Source organism: Macrosteles quadrilineatus, unplaced genomic scaffold, assembly GCF_028750875.1.
Source record: "Macrosteles quadrilineatus isolate MER2022 unplaced genomic scaffold, UCM_ALF_1.0 Scaffold_5__1_contigs__length_97177068, whole genome shotgun sequence".
In the NCBI taxonomy this organism is placed as follows: Eukaryota; Metazoa; Arthropoda; class Insecta; order Hemiptera; family Cicadellidae; genus Macrosteles; species Macrosteles quadrilineatus.
Genome location: NW_026542598.1, coordinates 44,296,797 through 44,316,671, shown reverse-complemented (window position 1 = coordinate 44,316,671; position 19,875 = coordinate 44,296,797). Strand labels below are relative to the sequence as shown.

General features: G+C 35.5%; 1 protein-coding gene across 1 annotated transcript; it reads right to left on the bottom strand.

Moving 5' to 3' along the window:
* Positions 1-493: 493 nt before the first annotated feature.
* LOC128995186 (uncharacterized) lies at positions 494-19,321 on the bottom strand. Its single transcript, XM_054420121.1, has 6 exons — positions 19,233-19,321; positions 7,860-7,952; positions 4,972-5,119; positions 3,885-4,018; positions 2,803-2,952; positions 494-808 (listed from the first exon to the last, which is right to left on the bottom strand). The coding sequence occupies exons 1-6, from the start codon at positions 19,303-19,305 to the stop codon at positions 657-659; spliced, it is 750 nt and encodes a 249-aa protein (XP_054276096.1). The 5' UTR covers positions 19,306-19,321; the 3' UTR covers positions 494-656.
* Between the last annotated feature and the right edge of the window lie 554 nt (positions 19,322-19,875).

The following is a 19,875-nucleotide window of genomic DNA, read 5'->3' as shown; positions in this document are numbered from 1 at the left end:
TTCTTTAATAGTTCAAAACTGGTCCCAGCAGTCCTTGATCATTGGGCTTCCAATTTATATTCCTGACTAAAGAACCAGCTTATTTTAGTCAGTAGCAATTTTTTTTTCATCTCAATCATTCATTCTTCACTTATCTTCCCGTTTAGGTGCGTATTTTAACCCAAATATGAGTGAAGGATGATTGTAGAATGGAATGAGATGATCTTTGTGGCATTGTTACTGACTAAGATCAGCTGTTTCAGACAGTACCAGTTATTGAAAGCCCAATGATCAGGAACAGCTGGGTCCAGTTTCAAACCATCAAAAAGCTACTCACTTTTCAGTATCGAGTTGGCAACCTGTTGTTTGTTAGGTGCTTATAGTGCCTAGCATAACAAACAAAAAGTCGCCGACTCGATAACCACTCAGCTACCCAATGACCTTTTCAAACCACTTCTACCAACCAATTTCAACGAGCTGTTTACACATGCAATGGATCTAAATGAAACAGCAATTACAAAAAGTAATACTTATTATTCATTACGGTGTCGTATTTGTCACAATCTATTAAACTACATTACAATGTCTTACACTTTGTAGCACCTAGGTAAAGCTGGCCTCAGTTCATTTTTTTATGCTTTGTACACTTGAGTTGTTTCTTGAGCGTTTTCACTAACTCAAGGTTTCACCATGAGTTGCACGGGTGTGTGCAATAGCAGCTGGTTGACGACTTTCTTTATAACTTGAGCCATTTTGATTCGTAGTTGGGGCATCATCACATTGAGCACTTCGTGTCCGTTCTCCCTCAGAAACAGATTGGTTGCTTCAGCTGGAAAAGGTTGGAGTGGTTAGAAAAAAGCTTGTGTAAGCTTGAAGCTTGAATAAAGCTTGTGTAGCAAACCATATGAGGATGTCAGTACAGGGTGTCTACCAGTCGGGAAAAGTCGGAATTTCGGGAAAACGGGGGGATTTTTTTAGTAGTATGATGAAGTATGATGACTCAGATTTTCACATGGAAAGCAAGTATCCGTGTAAACATAATGCTAAGTCGAGAATTTTGAACAAAATGGTCGGGAAAAGTCATGAAAAAGGGGGGAATTTTATTTGAAAAATTTGGTAGACACCCTGCAGTGGTTCAAATAGAGAGTTGATAGTTAAAAGTAGATAAGAGTAATCATTTTAGAAATATCCCTTGTTTACACTTGCTTTTGAACTTAATTTTAGAATTCAAACAAAAAAATCAAATGTTTTACGGTACTTTTAATTTTTATAATATTTAAAGGACAGTCTTACCAAGGATGGATTAGATACTTTATTTTATGATGTGCAGTTGAACCTCTTACATTTCTTAGGTAGAAATTGTTTAAATAAATTTGTCAAATAACCAGAGACGCTAAAACTGGAACCAGAGGAGCAAAAAATTGAATACATTCGCCAAAAAACTTATTTACAGAAAAGAAAGACAAATAAAATATATCTGTTGTAAAGACACACTTGAAAAATAAAATTAATGAAAATACAGACAAACTAGTGCAAGATACATCTTAAGTTGTCCTAAAGTTGGATTCATGGTTCTACTGTAATAGTTACACAGACTGTGCTGACCTTTGTGAACAAATTAAAATTCTTTGGATACAAATATCAAAGATTCATAGATTTTTTAAGCTATTTTATTACTACAATCATCAATATACAAATAGTAACCAATAAAATTCAGCGTTGTTGAGTTGTTCCATATTGTTTGAATTCTTGTGCTGTGCAACTTGCATCTTTTAGATCCAAAATAGTATATTTCATCACTAGAGCGTAAAGAAAAGACACTTTTTACCCATGTGATTAACTATATTTTTATCATATTGAAACATTAATTAACAAAACAAGTTAGAAAACAAAAATACTTTTCATTTAAAGATAGCCTCTCAAAACGACTTTTTTCAATTTTTCTAATGCAAATAAGAAGCTGTTTAGAAGGTGATTTAATCATTCAATCTATTACGATTGTGTTAAATTATACTATCAATATGTTGAATTATTGACAAGAATGCAACAATAAGCAATAACCGTTCAAGCAAACAATAAATCATTTCGATGCATGGGGTTGCTTACAATCGAAGTTCATAAGTTTTTACAACAGTTGACTTTTACTCCCTAGAGACTGAAAAGGCTTTTTACTCCCTAGGGAGAAAAAAGCTACTTTAGACCCACAACAAATGTATTAAAAATGGCTGTTTTTGTTGCGGTTAGACAAAAAAAAATTTTTACCTAACCCGCCATGTTAAACTTCCCTATCCCAAGCGTGATGTATATAACTTCGTTACTTCTCGAGTGATGTAAAGTTGAAAAAAACTCACTCGGTGATGTAATGAAACCCATTTAAATAACATTGAGTGAATAACTTAAAAAATATACCTCTATGGAGCCAACGACGTTCAACGCTAGAAATCAGCTGTGCTCTTGAATTGTATTGTTATGTTTTGAAGAATTTTCCTAACCTAGCTTTTGTTTGTAAATGAACGTTACTGTTAGAAGATGAGTGAAATGGATAGTGAAAAATATTGTTCGTAACCTCCTGTATATTGTCGGGTCAGGTAAAATCTTGTACGTTACACGTTACGCAAGAGCGTGTTTACATCACTTCGGTAAATTATGCAACTCGCTTCCGCTCGTTGCACAAAATTCACCTGCGTGATGTAAAAACGCTCTTACTACACTTGTAAGGTAAATAGCTATTACAACCTACACCCCTGAGATATGCTTCCACGAGTTGCTACCTTATACATCTTTTAAATCTATCCTCTCTTGTTTTGTTGTGGTTTCACTCACTTAATATTCTGTTGTTGTTGAAGATCTTTTCCACTCTCATCCTGATGTTTTTGATGTTGAGGTCAATGCTCAGTTTGTCTATTGTCAGATAGTCTAAGCCCTCTTTTTTGTATGTGCTGGTGAAGCCCTTTACTAGAGCTACCACGTTGCCTGGAACATAATCAGGTTTTTATTACTATATCAAGACATCTTGTTGATGAACTTTCTTCCTTCTGTGGAGTGAATACTGATGCTTTAGCAGAATATAGAAATCGTCAATAAGAATATAGAAATATAACTCAATGTGACTAAAGAAAGACACGCCACACCTATCTCCAATATACAGAGGATGACTAGTTGAGGCCACACAAAACAAAAAGTCATGAATTAATATTTTCTAGTGTCATAATTAATTGTGAAAGTTGAAAAACTAGGACCAAATCGTTAAAAACTAAACGCCATACAAAATATTTTGGGGGTTTTAGGGGAAGATACTATACTTGATCCTACCTGTAAAAGAGCTCAACATCTGAGGATTGCCAAAATATCCATCAGTTGCAACATAAATACAAGAAAAAAAGTAGTTAGGGAACTTTCCCTCAAACCGCCTAAATTTTGTGAACGAACTATATGTGTTGAGCTGTTTGTTAAAGCGCAGGATAAAAATATTTGAATGTAGTGTAAGGTAAAAATACTGTAATCTACAGCATCTCCTGAAATTGTTCAAGTTATTTTCATTTTGATTTTTGAAAGAAGAGTTAGGATCAAAACTTAAACTTGTGATTTAGAATGAACAGTAGAGTAAACCGGTTTTACCTTTCCGAAAAATGTTGTTTTAATGTTTACCCAGTTTTAGATTAAGAGAAAAAGCAAGGGTGTTTGTAGAGATTTTTTTCAGGGGAGCAAACCGGGCTCCTTGTTCCATAGGGTAGAGGGAATAGGCTCTCTCAAATTCACTTGTCTGGCAATTTTCTGATATTTAACATGACGTGATCGTGACGTTCCAGTCCAGAGCGGAAACCCTATTGAACTGAGGCTTTTTTTGTCCTCTTCAGCCAACAGCTTTACCGTTATTGTTTAATCTCCCAAAAACTAGTACTGACCCAAGTTAGCGTGGAAAGTTCCGCCGCCACTAGCTGGCAGGATTATCAGCACTCCACTGCTGGTGTAGTTAGCATCAATCGTCATCTCAGGGATCAATACTCTGGCTTCAAATGGATTGTTGTCTTTGCTTAGCCTGCAAATCAAATATTCAATGTTAAATATACATAGTTAAGAATCCATTCATAAACGTGTGATTCAAATTTGACATAAATATACAGGGTGTCACGTAAGTAAACAGCCAAACTCTGTGAAATGGTTCTATGGGTAAAAAATAAAAATAAAATCAAGACCAGATATCCACCATTTTGTTTTTTCCACATAAATATTTTTATCATTGAATTTTTTCAACCGATCATTATGAAACTTGGTAAGTATGTCAAGGTAAAAGAGGTCCACGTTAGAAAAAAAATCTTAACCCTTTTGGCAAAATGGCAGCCATTTTAATCTTTTAAATTGAAATTGCGTAAACATGGCTAACTTTTATAATGACTGCCATTTTGAAATTTTAATTAGATTAAGATAATTGTTTTTTCTAACATGGGTCTCTTTTACCTCGAAACACATACCAAGTTTCATAATGATCGGTTGAAAAAATTCAAGGATAAAGATATTTTTATGTGAAAAAACAAAATGGCAGATATCTGGTTAACAAAGTGATTTTGAAAATAATAATTTTTTATTTTCTCTTTATTTTTACCCACAGACCCATTTCCCGGAGTTTGGCTGTTTACTTAGGGGACACTCTGTATAATCATTTAAAAGCACTAAAATGTAAAATGTATACTATATTCATGAGGCAGCTGACTTAGCTAGCAGTTTTCAGGTATGACAATGTAACCACCAAATAATCGTACGTTTAAGATCTCCTACCCTCCAGAGTACCTCTTATCACCTTCTTTCCCATCTCTCTCTCACCTCTGCGTTGAATGTGGCCCAGCCACCTCAGCCTACTCTTTACCACTCCCACAATATTTGGTTCCCTATATCCCTCAACTGCCTATTTTTTCCTAATCCACGAGTCTCCGTATTTTATTGGTCCAAAAAATTGGATTATTAAGCTAAACTAATTTTTGTTGGTGCACTCACTTGAGCTTGGTGACGGTGAAGTTGCTCGCTCCATACATGTGAATATCTCTCAGAGTAATCTTGTAGCCTTGGTCTCCCCCAGTCAGGGCTAGTGAGAGTGAGTCCAGTATGAAGGGTTCTACACTTGGCAGATGTATCTCAGGGATGCCTGGTGGCAAAATAATGTACCGTATATATATACGAGCTAACCTGAAGGCAAGTGAGCGCAGCGAACGAGCTCCAACCTAAAGATGAGTGAGCGTAGCGAACGAGCTCCAACCTAAAGGTGAGTGAGCGTAGCGAACGAACTTCAACCAGGACATGATTGAGCCATGCGAACGAGATCATCTTGAAAATTAAGAAGTGAAACGGGGCAAAGCCCGCGGGTTACAGCTAGTTTATATATAATCTTATAAGAAATATATTAGTACTTTTCCACAAAGATAACCTCTAGATTTGATTATCATCCATAGTAAGAACATATCATAGCATGGAGTAAAAACTTCATTGCAGTAAACATTCTTGTAATCGTCAGCATTTCTCTACTCCTTTCACAAAATTTAGCCAATTCAATCCCAAGAAATACAGGGTGTCCCGGAACTCTCTACCAATATTTTAGGGCATTGATCCTGGGTAAGAAACGTACCTAAATGTCATATTTAAATTGTCCGAAAGTCTTTTAGTTACTCACAAAGCCACCATTTTGTTTTTTCAATTATTCATTTTTTTCTAAAGAATGGTTAAACATATGAAATGGAAACTTTGCACAAACATTTATGACAACTAGACAAAGCTATAAAAAAATTATGAAGATTTTTCAAATTCATAAAACAAAATGGCGGCAATTTAAAATTTTCTTTCTTAAATAACTCAAAAACCATTGATTTTACAAAAAATTAAAATGACCGCCATTTTGTTTTATGAATTTGAAAAATCGTGATAATTTTTTGGTAGCTTTGTCTAGTTGTCATAAATGTTTGTGCAAAGTTTCCATTTCGTATGTTTAACCATTCTTTAGAACAAATTAATAACTGAAAAAAAACAAAATGGTGGCTGTGTGAGTAACTAAGGACTTCCGGACAGTTTAAATATGATATTTAGTTATGTTTCTTACCCAGGAGCAATGACCTAAAATATTGGTAGAGAGTTCCGGGACACCCTGTATATTCCCTCCATTTGATCCTACCTTTAATACATAGTTCAGCTGAGGTTCACTAAAACTTCAATCAGCTGCAACTTATACATTAAGCAAAAAAGGGGTGGGGAACTTCCCTTCAAACTACCAAAATTTTGTGAACTGACTATCATGCTCGTATAAAGGAGTATGTGTAATCTATGATAATATCAAAATGGCAATGTAAGTAATGCAGTAATGTGTAGAATATGTGATGACAATAAATTTGTGCTTCAAACAAAAAAAAAACCTCAGCAGTTTTGACGATGCACATACGATACAGGGGCTAACATTTCACCCCCTCCACCTTAGGAAAAAATATTTTGGAGCCCAAATATAAGAATAAATGGGAATAAATTATAAACATGTTATGATTTGAATATGTTCAATATACAAATTGAATACAGTTGTATACTTAAACAGGTGTCAATTACAACATGATAAATGCTTGACTTAACTTTGTTCACATATTCAAATCTTCGTCTCTTGGTCGGGTGACCCATCTCATCTGAACCTACTTACTCACGCTCGTTATTTTTAATTTTTTTTTACAAAGTTGTGTTTGCAAACAATTTTTACAAACGTTGCTTGTAGAAAAATTTGCAGGTCAAAACTTAAATTTGTACAGGTCCTTCCTATTATTATTATTTTAATTTTATTATTGTAATCTTTATTTAATTCTTAACTTGTGGTAGTAAAAAAGTGTGACGTCCTGACAGATAAAATTGTTTAACTACTAGAGTTATCATTACATATTCTTATTTTAGCTATTTTATTATTCTTCCGACTGTCATTAGGCACATTAGGGAGCTAATGTCTGGCCTTGACTTTGTAATATCTCATCATATTAATCATCATTACGTTAAATGACCATTACGTTGCAATCATAACTTGCAACCTCAGTATTAAAACTCCCTCTAGCTTGCGTCATCTTATTCGTACACAATGTTTCCGTCTACGCGAGTCATTCCAGGTGATGCCATTTTAATGAGATACTTAGTAATTTTCTTTTATGAGCTTCATGGAAACAGGTATTCAAAATTGGTGGTCCCATAAGGATGTTGAACTATTCGTGTTTCAAAGACTTTGAGTTGATACTGGGAACAAATATTAAATAAATACTGCAGTTGTGCTTTTAAGAAAGCTTTAGTTCGTGTCAAGAAGTTATTGGAATCGAGTAGTTAAGCATTCATCACCCCTTCAATCTACTATCTGCAGAAGTCTAATACTGTACTAGAACGTAATTTTAGCCATATTTTAAGTTCCCTTTTACATTGTAGGCTACTAGCTCCAGAACCCTACTTTTCCCCACATTAAACTACCATAACTATTACCTCTAAAAATCAAATTAAATAAAACGGACTAGTATTTGAGTAGTAGATTCACTTGTGATTTGTAAGTTGAGACAACTTGTACATGGTGTTTTCTTACGCAACCCAAATTACAAGTTCAGATACTGTGTAGGGACAAAACAAGTTCACAAGTTGACAGCCCTGCTTACCTTACTTATCAGCTGTTATGCATTTGTAAAGTGATCTTAAAAATAATTTGACATTGTATTCAGATGATCTAAAATTGATAGATTTGTAAGGGATCATTTAATTACTGTATGTTAATTGTATAGTGTATGGACTACTTCTCCCATTAAAATGAAGGAGTTAAACAAAACTACGAAAGATGATTTTCTTATTAATTTATACTATTCAGAAATGACATTGAAGATCATGGGTATTACCTTTGACGAGATAAGGTCTCAGATGATGCAGAGACCCAATCAAGCATTCCTGTAGATTTGGCGAACTCAGCTTGCATTGCTTTACATACTCAGCTGTAACATAAAAATAATTCTTCAATTACCGGTACTGCTACAAAAGAGTCAACAACATACATCTCACTAGTTGAATAAACGGTATCAGCAAACTGACACATACTTTCTCCCATCAGCCTGGCATTACAATTGAACCTCCAAAAAATTTCATTAATATCGGACAATGGGAACAGGTGTTAGTCTGTAATTCTGTACACCTTGGGCCAGAGAGATACAAAAACAACGCTTACTCTGCAGGTTTGCTGTGTCGGGGGTATTTAATATTTTCTCTTACTCCTTGTGACCCTTCTCTCTTATATAGTAAAGAATTACAGTTGTTTTCAATAATCCCCTTTTATATAGAGCACGGAGGTAACTAATTTTATCACTTTATGAATAAATGTTTAAATATCGTAAAAAGTAATAATATTTCGAAACACCCTGTATGGAGTGGTTTAATACACTTAAAACTAGTCCCAATCGATTTAAAATAACTAAAACCATCGAAAACCACACCTCACTCGACCTTAAACGTAAAAACAAAATTATTCAGGAACAAGGGCCCTTCGGAACAAAAAGGGCCCCAAAAAGGGCCTTAGCACGCCCAAAATTTTGGGGACTCATCGGATCTTCATTTCTCATATTATTAGTAACTCATAGGTGAAATTTCATGAATGTACAAATTTTGTTGTTTATATGGAGTGTTTTTAGCGAATTTCCCTATAGGGAAGTAGCTATTACCGTAGGTGGCACGGTAAGACCTAATGGCACGGTAGACCCGGGATCGATTTACTTTTTCATTTTGATGTCCCCAGAGGCCAAAAACACCATTCGTTCAAATTTTTATATATGTATATATATATATACGTCCGTGAACGCGATAACTTGAGTAATTTTTGTCCGATTTTGATGAAATTTGGTTTAAAGGTGTAAAGCGGGATAAACTTGAATGAGTTCGCAAACCAGCATGATCGGACCATGAGAATGGGGCTTTACGGGGGGTTTTATGGGGTAAAAATTGGTTTTTCTCACTTTTGACCCTCAAAACACAAAATTTCCCGATTTCTCTTTAGACCTTTTTAAAGAGCTTAAAAAACAAATAATTTAGTATATAAAAGTATTTTTGTTTGATTATTAGTAACGGAGAAAATTAAAAAAATTGTAAATTTAAAATTCCCATGTTATTCTTATGGAGAATATTGTCAAATGTTGTAGTTTGCTTGTTTATGGATATATTTTGATCAAACTTGGCAAATTTATTTATTTTGTACTAAGCTATCAACATTTTACTCAAAAACACACTTTATTAGTTTCCTTGTAGCAGCAAACCTAGGTACTCGTTAAACCTAATGTTATTAAAATATTTTTAACTGAAAATCAATTCAGACAAATGGAAATTCGCTTAGTCGGCAGGTTTGCTGCGGCGGGGGTATTGTATTATTTTACCTGTACTAATAGGCTACACACACAGCGAGACATGTGATAGAATGACAAGTTGGAAGAACAACTTACTTCCAAAATCACTTTATGGGTTCATTGACATTCCCACACAAAAACTCAGACTTTTTATCGAAAACAATACATTCTCTCTTTATTATGTAAGTGGGAGAAGGTTAATAGAGGATATTAATGTGGTTGGTGTTAGGTTAGGTTTTTTGTGTCTTCTCATAATAAAATTGGAAACTTGAAGAGTAAAGTACGTTTTTGAAGAAACATGATTTTTTAGGACATAAACTTAAAACAGTTTAGACAAATTGTGTAAGCAAAAACAAAAGGGTTTATTCGATAATTTTTATTTTCAATGCAGTCCGTGGCGAGAGCGTACACTAATGCAAAGAGCTGGGGTTGGAATGTGGGTTAGGTAAAGACAAACATTGCCTACATTTCGGTGTTTTGCAGCTCACTGCTTCTCTCTGTGTACCAGCATTGACTATACCCAGTAATAACAATTTCAAAACTAATCAGGATTTCTAGCTGGTACAGAGTTGCTAAAATATAATTTTACTGTTTATCAGTATGTACGCTTGTGCACACTAAAAAATATCATAACAAAACCCGGGACTAGTATAGTTGAAAATAGATTATTCCCAATGGGAAATTCGTTAAACGGAGATTCAATGGCTGTACAAATTATCCGATAACTAAACCCATTTACACGTATTACGTACTTAAGTTTTATTGGTGATTAGAATATCTTCTAAAATTCGTCTACATATTTTAACGAGTTTAGTGCACTTGGATAGTGGGTCTATCATCTATGATATAAATTTATTAGCCAACTAGTTTAATTTGTTGTCTCCTCAAGTGTGAAATGCGTAACATCGTGTATTACTATTACAATTACAAAACGCACTGAAACGAGAACTTTCACAAAGTATTGTAAAACAAGTGGAGAGACTAATTTTTCACGGACTGTACTAAGCCGGAAAACTTTTTAACCAGTATGAAACCGCGATAAAGCTGAATCTACATCTCTACTTTACAAACTAAACCACAACAATCCCTGTGGAAAGGCACAAAACACTCACATAAAAAACTGTCAAAACACGTTCGCAATCGCTCTTTCATTCACCACAATGCGGCATTAACACATTTAGCAGGAAACCTAACAGAGATAGAAAGTGTTACGGTGTTACATGGTGTTACGCAACTGTGTTTCATTAACCTCTGTTTATTCTAGTTTCTCGGGTGGTTTGTGACGTTGACCTTTGTAGAGTGACGTGTAAGCGAACCATCAACGTCAACGACCTGATGACGACTTGAATAGTCTGAGGTCATAATTGTAGCGTTTAACTCTGTTGCTAGCTTTTGGCCAACTCTTGAGTTTTGAAACTGTGACGTAGTTTATGACAATGGGATGTGTACAAAGAGCCAACTATTTTAAAAAATAGCAAAACATTTCCAGTCCGTGTTTCCGTCGTGTTTCGTCTAGTAATGCAAGTTGATTTGCGAGTTGGTCATGCGTTTTATAGTTTTTTGTTTGTGTTTATATAATTTTGTGACCGCGTGCTTTTTAAGACTTTTGACGACCTCCTTCGAGTGATAGATTCTACGTATAGCTTGACAATGACGTAATAGGCATCGAGTCCGTTTCCAAAATCTCTAAAACGAATACGTGGAACCTTGATAACAAGTCACCCTAAAGTGTCATGTTCAAATCCCCTTTGATTTATTTTAACCATAATCGAATGTTATTGCAAACCTCGATAATAATGCTTGTTATCGAGGTTCTACATGAGGAAAATCAATAGTTCTGTTGACCTATGTAGATTGATGGTGTATTCTTGTCAGAAATTAGCACGGGAAGAAATGTGAAAGGACATTTGCATGAAACTTGACACGTTAAATCTATAGGCTTAGAATAAACATTTAGATAGTTAAATCGAGCCTACGACATCATGTGCTGCTAAAACTGATTAATGCCAATGCTAAATTTATCCAACCCAAAAACCAAGACAAATTATTGAATCCCATAGCACATTCGATGTTAAATGAACTATATTGCAGTATGTATTTAAAATTGAGTGCTTTATACAGTAGTTCTGACAGATAGCTCTATCACGTTCATTCAATGGTGATCTCTTTGATTACAAAGCTACAACCGTTGTTATGTCTATTTAAGTAGGTACCCAAAGTATGGTATTGCCAAAGTTCCGCTCACTCATTCTGAAGTTACTTCACGGTTGTGGATTTCACAAATGTCAATTGAAGAAATTATCTTGAAGGTTGCGGTGTTAAAACCTTCTGCAGACATATTCCATCTTAACTGTCGTGACCACAAATTTGCGGCTAAATACTAAATAGGCATTTAAAGAATATTCGTCAAGGAAATAAAGTAGCATTGTCCAATAGTTTTGCTCCGAGTAAAAAATATCTCTAAATGTGGTTGAATATCGATCTTAGTACATTAGCTTTATAGTAATATAGTTTATATACGTAAAAACATTACATTTTTCACTTTGTTGAATCGTTTTAAAATATTTATAGTCATTATAACTAGAAATAAGCTAATAAAAAACGGAGAGGGTCTATTTTTTAGACGGTGAAAAGGCGCTGGTCATGTTTTAATGCAACTCATCAAAAGCAAATTTTTAGAGAGTAAATAAAGTTCAGAAGTATGCGCTGGAAGGTTCAGGGGTGAGGTCAATCAATATTTATTCAAGGGGAAATATGCCTCCACGAAAAAAATTAACTTAACATATTTTGTGCTGTCTATAAGTCGGACATGTACCAAGTGAACACGTATATTCGTGTCGGCATTAGGTCGTTCATGGTATTCAATTATAGTTTAAATATATGATAGCTTCAACGAATCTTCTGACTCACAACAAATAATCCCTTCACATTGCATATGATAGAGGTTAAGTGGTATAGAGGACTTGTACATTGTACAAGTCCTAATTTCACCTCCTAAATAAAGACATTTTTCATTTCATTTCATCTTTGAACGCCATACAAAGCCTCTAAAGAGTTACTTTTGCAGGAATTTGTCCTTAAACGCACTATCGGCTACCGTGGCAACCTTAGGTCGGTTAGGACAATTAGCGGATTGTCCGGTTCAAGGATTTCCAATGTTTTGCTGTTCCATATTCAGTCGGCCTTGCTACGTGTGCAACATAGTAACCAACTTCAACAGATTTCCTCCCAAGTTTCAAAATACAGGTTATGAAGAACTTTGCATTAGTTGGATTTTGATGTTCTCTCGGGAACTATCCCCATATTTAAATAGCGTGTATTAATTGCGTACGCTTTATTGCTTTTTGTTAGGACAGCTCAATTCCCGTTGAAATCTGTACACAGAAATCATCAGCGTGTGATTTTTTCAGCATGTGAAGTTGTCAGATAGCTCTAACACAATAGGTTGCAGTTTTCACAAATTTAGATTACGAAAAACGTCAAATTGTTTGCCTTTGTATTAGTTGATTGCGTTATCAGGTGGTGACCTAAGGGTGTTATTTTAGTGAATCTCCCATATAGGGAACAATCTACCGTAGGTCTCAGGTAAGGCCTGGACCAATTTACTTTTTTGTTTTAGGTCTCCAGAGGCCAAAAACACCCGTTCAAATTCATACACGTGTGTACATAACTAGGTATCTTTAGCAAATCCGACTTTGACAAAATTTTGTACAAACGTAAACCTACGTTTATTCGAACATTCGGAGGTTTGTATTCATTGATTCTAACGAGTTCATAACCGATCAGACTATGGGAACGGGGTTTTATGGGGTAAAAATTTGGTTTTCTCGTTTTTTACCTTCAAAACATAGGATTTCCTCATTTTCCTTTACACCACCTTTTAGAGCTTAAAGTAGAGCTTAAGTATCTTGAAGTTTTTTTTCAGTTATTGGTCCCGGAGCGTAATCAAAAAAATTAAAATTTCCATATTATTTTTATGGAGATTCAGTTAAACTGTTGTAGTTTACTTGTTTATGGATAGGTCTATATTTTGACAAAACTATCTATTTTATACTAAGTTATTAATATTTTACTAAAACACACTTTATTACCCTGTAGCAGCAAACTAGGTACTCGTTAAACCTAATGTTATTGAAATATGAAAAATCTGTCGTGTTTAAGGAAATATTTTCGTAAAAATCCAATCAGGCAAATGCAAATTAGCTCAGTCTGCAGGTTTGCCGCGACGGGGGCATTTGTCTTTCAACTGGCCAACGGATATTACCTAAACTACGAATGCTCAATGCCAAACAGCAATTAATTTTATTTTCTTCCTTGCAGGGACTGTATATAAAAATGCGCACCTGCAAAGAACGCTTGAAATCCACAATATAGCGAAAGTAAAATATAAATTAAATGAATCCGTTTTAACCATTTAAAGGTAGAAATCGCCATGGGAGGGTAGAAAGCTAAGTCCACTCACTGCAAACAGATAGTGCCAATACTGGTAGAATCCATTAGCATTAACGGGCCCGGATATTAATGGTTCTTACGTGAGTTAGAAATTCATAAAAGTGTACACAAGCCATTAGACTCTGGTACAGTAGTTACTCTTGTTTGGGTCAACATTCAGAAGGATTCCAGTTATATACATATATCGCACCAAGGGCAGAAGAGTAGTCTAAATAGATTATCTGTGCCTATATACATTTCCAGGTCATTTATATAGCAGATTTTGGCCCTAGGGTAGAAAGTATTTTTTTACCAATACCAACGGCCTGGAACACTGAATTTGACAGTTCCCTATGTCCGGGAGTTCCCTAGAGTTTTTTTCCACTGTGGCCGAAAGTACTGATCTTTTGAACATGCCACATAACTTAACATTTGGTCATACAGTACTCCAATCACAGGAGAAAACATCGTATAGAGGATGTTTGTTATAGTTAGTTACAGATAAAAGTAGAGTGCTTATGCCGAGTTTACAATTGTTTACTTAAACCGCTTTAATTTGAAATTTTTAAGTTTTTGAAGTGATTTGCCTGAACTCCAATTCTTGTCCCTTGTCTGTGCTAGCCTACAACTAAATGGGTGTCTATTTAACACGTAGGCATTAAGCCAAATAAATATTCAATATCGATGTATAACGCTGATTCAGAGTGGATAAATTCTGAAAATCGTGGTACTGTAGTAAACTAACTTTGACCTCAATTCTCCAGGTCGCTGGTTCGATTCCAAGCGAGATCGTTTCCGTACTAAGATGGTATTTCTAATTGTTTTCTATAATGATGCTAGCAAAAAACGTTAGATAGTAACAAAACCAAGGTTTGCACCGTCCCTTACAAAAAAAAAACTTGTAACGGAGTAAAATAAAATAAAAAATAAAAACACACAAAAACTATCTTTTTAGCAACATATTCCCGCCTACACTCTTTGAACAAATCAATTCCCACAAAACAGTGTATTCATTCATTATAAATATTGATATGGGGACGCCACCTAGGTACATATTTTAACCGAAATATGATGGCATGATGAGTGTAGAATTTAGTGAGAAGCATTGTGTAGCTTTGTTACTGACCAATACCAGCTGTTTCATTAGTCAGGATTTCTTAAAAACTTAATGCTCAAGGACAGTTGGGTCCAGTTTTGAACAATCAAAAAGCAACACAATTTTTCTCATGATCGAACCGGCTTTTAGACGGACGAGCACCTCACCGAGCCTGCCACTGACCTGGGCCTATGGGCGTGCCTTGACTAATGGCAATTTGAAGGTCAATCCGACAAGGAAGTTACGAGATAATTCCAAAAGACATAAACATCAGCTGTATAATAGCGTCTACTAATTGTTCGTCGTTGTGATTCCAAGAAGACATCAGATAAGCCGATCAAGAAGGCGGTGGGTGGGTATGGCAGAAATCCCCAACCAGTTTTTTCACTTGCACGTGGTTCGCAAAACGTATTTACATTTGACGTATTTTAAAACTTTCCGTGAGGCTATTTCATTTAACATTCCTGTGCCATCTCAGTTAAAATGTACTTTAGAAACACGGGAATCTTTGGGCCATATACAAAATTTTATGATGATAAATTTTACTGGTGATGACCAAAGCACATATGCATAAATTTACAATGTGCAAACCTTAATACACTACTCTGTTACCACTACTAGTGGTTAGAGCGCAGGACTTCGGTCCCTGAGGTCCCGGGCCCAAATCCCGCTATTGCATGATTTTATATAAGTGATAATGCTGTAACCCCTAGGTCTAACCTCAAGTAATGCGAAAAACAATCCCGGGCTAGGACGGAAAAAAACAAAAAACTCTGGTAGCTAGGTGTACAATGCAGCTGTCTGCTTGCAATGTGAACGGAGTAAGTATTTTAATCCGATATTTCGAAAAATGTAACCATGGTCGTGCACGAACTGATGTTCCCAATGGTATAGGATTCACACTTGTAGTAACTTATCTGAAGTCAATAATAAATTTAGTTCACGTAAATGAAATGTCTACTCGCAGTATCAAAAGTCAGTGGTGCTTTGAAAATTGGTTCAAAATTCACGTTTTTGGCCCCTGGAAAATTTTGAAGACGAAAATTGGTTATTCATTTTGTAGAATATCATTCTGAACGGTATTCATCCGATTGTCCTTTTGTTCTGTATTTCCAATTGGCTGGCTTAAATTGCTTGTTGATAAGCTGTTTTACGACTTCTATGTTTAGGTATTATCGGTATCTCGCAAAACCGTCATGGCGACCAATCAACCCATAAAGGCTCTTTTGGATTTCACGAAAAGAAAAGCACTGCAGTCCAATTTTAAAATTTCAGATTAATTCCTCTCCACAGTACTACAGTAGGCTACTATTACTGTGACGCATAGCGGCCGTGTCGTAACACTTCGGCCCAAGTAACACTTCGGCCCAGTAACATTTCGGCCCGAAACCCTCAGATGTGGCCTACGGTCCAACTCTCTACCTGCCCACTAGTAACACTTCGTCCCAACAAAATATTTGACAGGTTAGGTTAGGTTAGGTAAGATTCCACCGATTCTCCGTCATGTGAGGTCAGAGGATGCAAGGGGTGACGGTTGGGTGACATTCCACCAGAGGGTGTTTGCAAAGCAGGGCCGGGGATAGTATCTACTAGCTACTATCCCCGGCCCTGGTTGCAAAGTATACAGGTCATGTACCTCTTACTACCTGAACTGCGTTCCTCAACCCTTGTCAATTTTTCGTCGGGCCGAAATGTTACTCCATTAGCTTATTTAATCATCTGTAAAAGCGAGTGGGACGAAGTGATACTGTTTTTCTAAGAAATTTGAGTTTGGCCGAAATGTTACTGGGCCGAAGTGTTACTACATCCATAGCGGCACGCTATATTTTGTTATAGTGTCAACGCTTCGCGTGGCAGGGCTGCACGGTGAGCTCGTCACCAATAAAGAGAAGGCATGGCCTTTGTCGATTGTCGATTCCAGCTCCGGGTTTTATTCGATTTTATTTGATAAGATAGTTTCTAAGTTAAATAGTGTCTTTAATTTTTACTGTCATATGGAAAAACACTGGGCTGCTTATTTTTCCAAAAATTACAAATTAGTAGCAGTTTCAATCTACAATAAATAACCACTTATCGTCCGATAGTCCCATTTTATGGGCGGGCATTAATTGCGCCCACTGACCTGAGTCAGGTAGTTGGGAATTCCTGAATTGCGCCACTATTCCAGGGAGCCACCCGATACGTTCATTAACTACACCAAGTGGCGGCCCTCTTTGACTGTAAAGTTGAGTAGGTTAGGTTAGGTTGGGTTTGGTTTGGTTAGGTTATGTAAAGCTATGTTAGGTTATGTAAAGCTAGGTTATGATTTAGGTTAGGAGGATGCTATGTAAACAAGGACATTCCTTCTGCTGGTAACTCACCCCTACCTGGCTTGGGCTTGGGCGCAAATATCGATGTACATTATGGAACATGGAATATGGACTCGACATACTCTGTAATGTACATACTCTGTGATGTATACTCTACATACTCCCTGTATAATGTAGAGTATTATCATCGATGGGTGCAACTAAGGAACATTTTTGGGACCCTTTGAGCGCTTATTGCAATTGGGAACTCTTGAGCGCAATTAATGCACTACCTATGTTGTATGAAAGGCTACTCGAAAAGGTGAACTTTTAACAGATCTATTCATTATTTAACGAAAGCACACCAGTTTGATGAGTTATATATGAACAGGTAGCAATGTATATTGTATCCTGGTTCCATATATAACTATATAAAAATGCCATGTCCCAATAGATATGAAAACGGATACCTACCCGTTAGTTGTCAAAAGATTTATTTGGTTGTGTAGCCAGTTCGCCAATCTGTCATTTGAACCTACTGTCGGGGGAAATGTTTAAGCATTGTCGAGTTTGTTGCTAGACAGAAAAATAACTTAACTATTTAGACAAATACAGAGTACATTTTTATCCCCCCCCCATATATAAATACCTCGTACCTCAAATACTGTTATCAACTTGTATTCATAAACATTTTTCATAATTAAAATATTTTCACTAAAAACTGGCTTTCAGTCTGTAACTTCCTATTGAAATTGCTTTAATTGCAGCCAAATTTTTATTATTGTAAAAAGTTTAAGGGTGATATTTTTTAATAAGTCTCAATCAATTGTAGAAAACAAAAGGTCTTCCTTATTATTGGTTCTAAAACTTAAAGGAAGTAAAGCGTTTGGATTTAAAATTTTAACAATTTTCATCTTGTGGAAACTTAGTATTTTACATTTTCACTTTACCAAATCTAAATGACCTTTTTTACAAAAAGTTTTTACAAAAAGCATTTACAAAAAGTTCTTGAAACTGGCTAACATTATTAACTTTACCAAATATACTATATACATTTTACATTTAGCCTAAGCTTTTTTACAGGGTGCTTGCTTCGGATAGTATTTTTCGTACCTAGGGCCGACAATTAGCAATGTACACTAAAAATAATGCATACTAACAGTCAACACAACTACAACTTTAAGGTTATGAGAAGAAATAATTATTTAAGGAACCAGCAAAAAAAAAATAGTTGCTAGGCAGTGGTGACAATAAAACAAGTCTATTGCAATGCTATGGATACGGATTGTGTATTTAATATGCAGCTGATTTTCGGCCCTAGGGATGTAGAAACCTGCTCGGTCCCCAAACGACGATGACAGCTGGCATAGACAGCAATACAATAAATGTTTGTAAAACCGCTAAAAACATCGTAGTGAGGTGAAAAAATATTTTTTTGAGATATCGGTATCCAGAAAGGGCTCTTCTCCACTCGTTTTCATTTTTCTGAGCTACAATTATTTTTTTATCTGACAACAAACAAGTATTTCTGTATCTTTTTGAAATTCGATTTTTTAAAACTTATAATATCCTATCGAATCTTCCTTATTTTAATGTGGCAATTAGCCTACAGAAAATAAAATAAGTTAACAGTATCTAAAAAAAATCTGAAAAAAATCTCTTCAGCTTTGCACAGGTCAAATTCAGAAGTAAAACTTTTTCAGGTCTGATTAAACAACGTATTTCTTTTAAATGTATGGTCATTGCAAAACAATTCCTTCAACCTTATTCACATTTACGCACAAATTAACAAAAACCAACCGTTTAAACCACTCATAAAACATATACCGGCCGGTATGGACGTTTTTCCTGTTGAAATCAGAGATTACAATATCTAATCTAACTTGGGAGGCAACAATACACATCCTTTTCTTTACGTAAAACGTAACCGTAACACCTAATACAAAACGACGAACCAAAACAGTTAAATACAAAAAAAAACTAATAAATTACCCTCTGAATGCGGGATATAAAATTTATCTGGGAATAATTAAGTTGATGGAATAATGTTGAGTTAAGAACATTACTTACGGACTTGTAAGGACGCTGCGAGTCCTAGGGACAAGGCGAGGGTAAGAACCGACGTGTAGCTTGTAGTCTGCATGTTTGAAGACTGACAGACTCAGACTCAGACGCTAGAGAAAACGGAGAAAGTGGAAGGTCATGATCACGCATCATGCTGCAGCGGGAGGAGACTCGCCTAGGCTCAGAACCAGGGAATATCCTTGTGTTTGGTTTGTAGTTGAGAGTGTTCAATTTGTTTTGACTTGGGTCATTGTATTCTCCCAATCTCGTTTGTTATTGTCTAATTGTGTTTGTTTTACATCCCTGTGAGGTTAGTGATTTTACAGGGTTTGTGTGATAATTTTGTTTGGTTTTAGGTAATTTTCCCCCATATTATACTTACCAAATGTAAAAACTTTGTTTTAGCGAATTTCCCAGCAAAAATGATCTAATTTTGATGAAATTTTGTATAAACGTGGAAACCTATATTTATTCGAACGCGTTTGAGAACCAGCATGATCGGACTATGGGAACGGGGGTTTATGGGGGGTTTTACTGGGTAAAAATTGTTTTTTCCAATTTTTTACCCCAAAAAACATATAAATTTCTTTCCAAACTATTTTGTAGAGCTTAAAATAATTCGGTATATTGCTAAAAATATTATAAATTT

Excerpts from the sequence above, each read along its gene's own strand:
- LOC128995186 (XM_054420121.1), bottom strand. The coding sequence starts at position 19,305 with ATGCAGACTACAAGCTACACGTCGGTTCTTACCCTCGCCTTGTCCCTA. Across the intron at positions 7,953-19,232 it reads CGCAGCGTCCTTACAAGTCC|CTGAGTATGTAAAGCAATGC; the intron begins GTAAGTAATGTT and ends TTTATGTTACAG. Across the intron at positions 809-2,802 it reads CAACAACAACAGAATATTAA|CTGAAGCAACCAATCTGTTT; the intron begins GTGAGTGAAACC and ends AACCTTTTCCAG.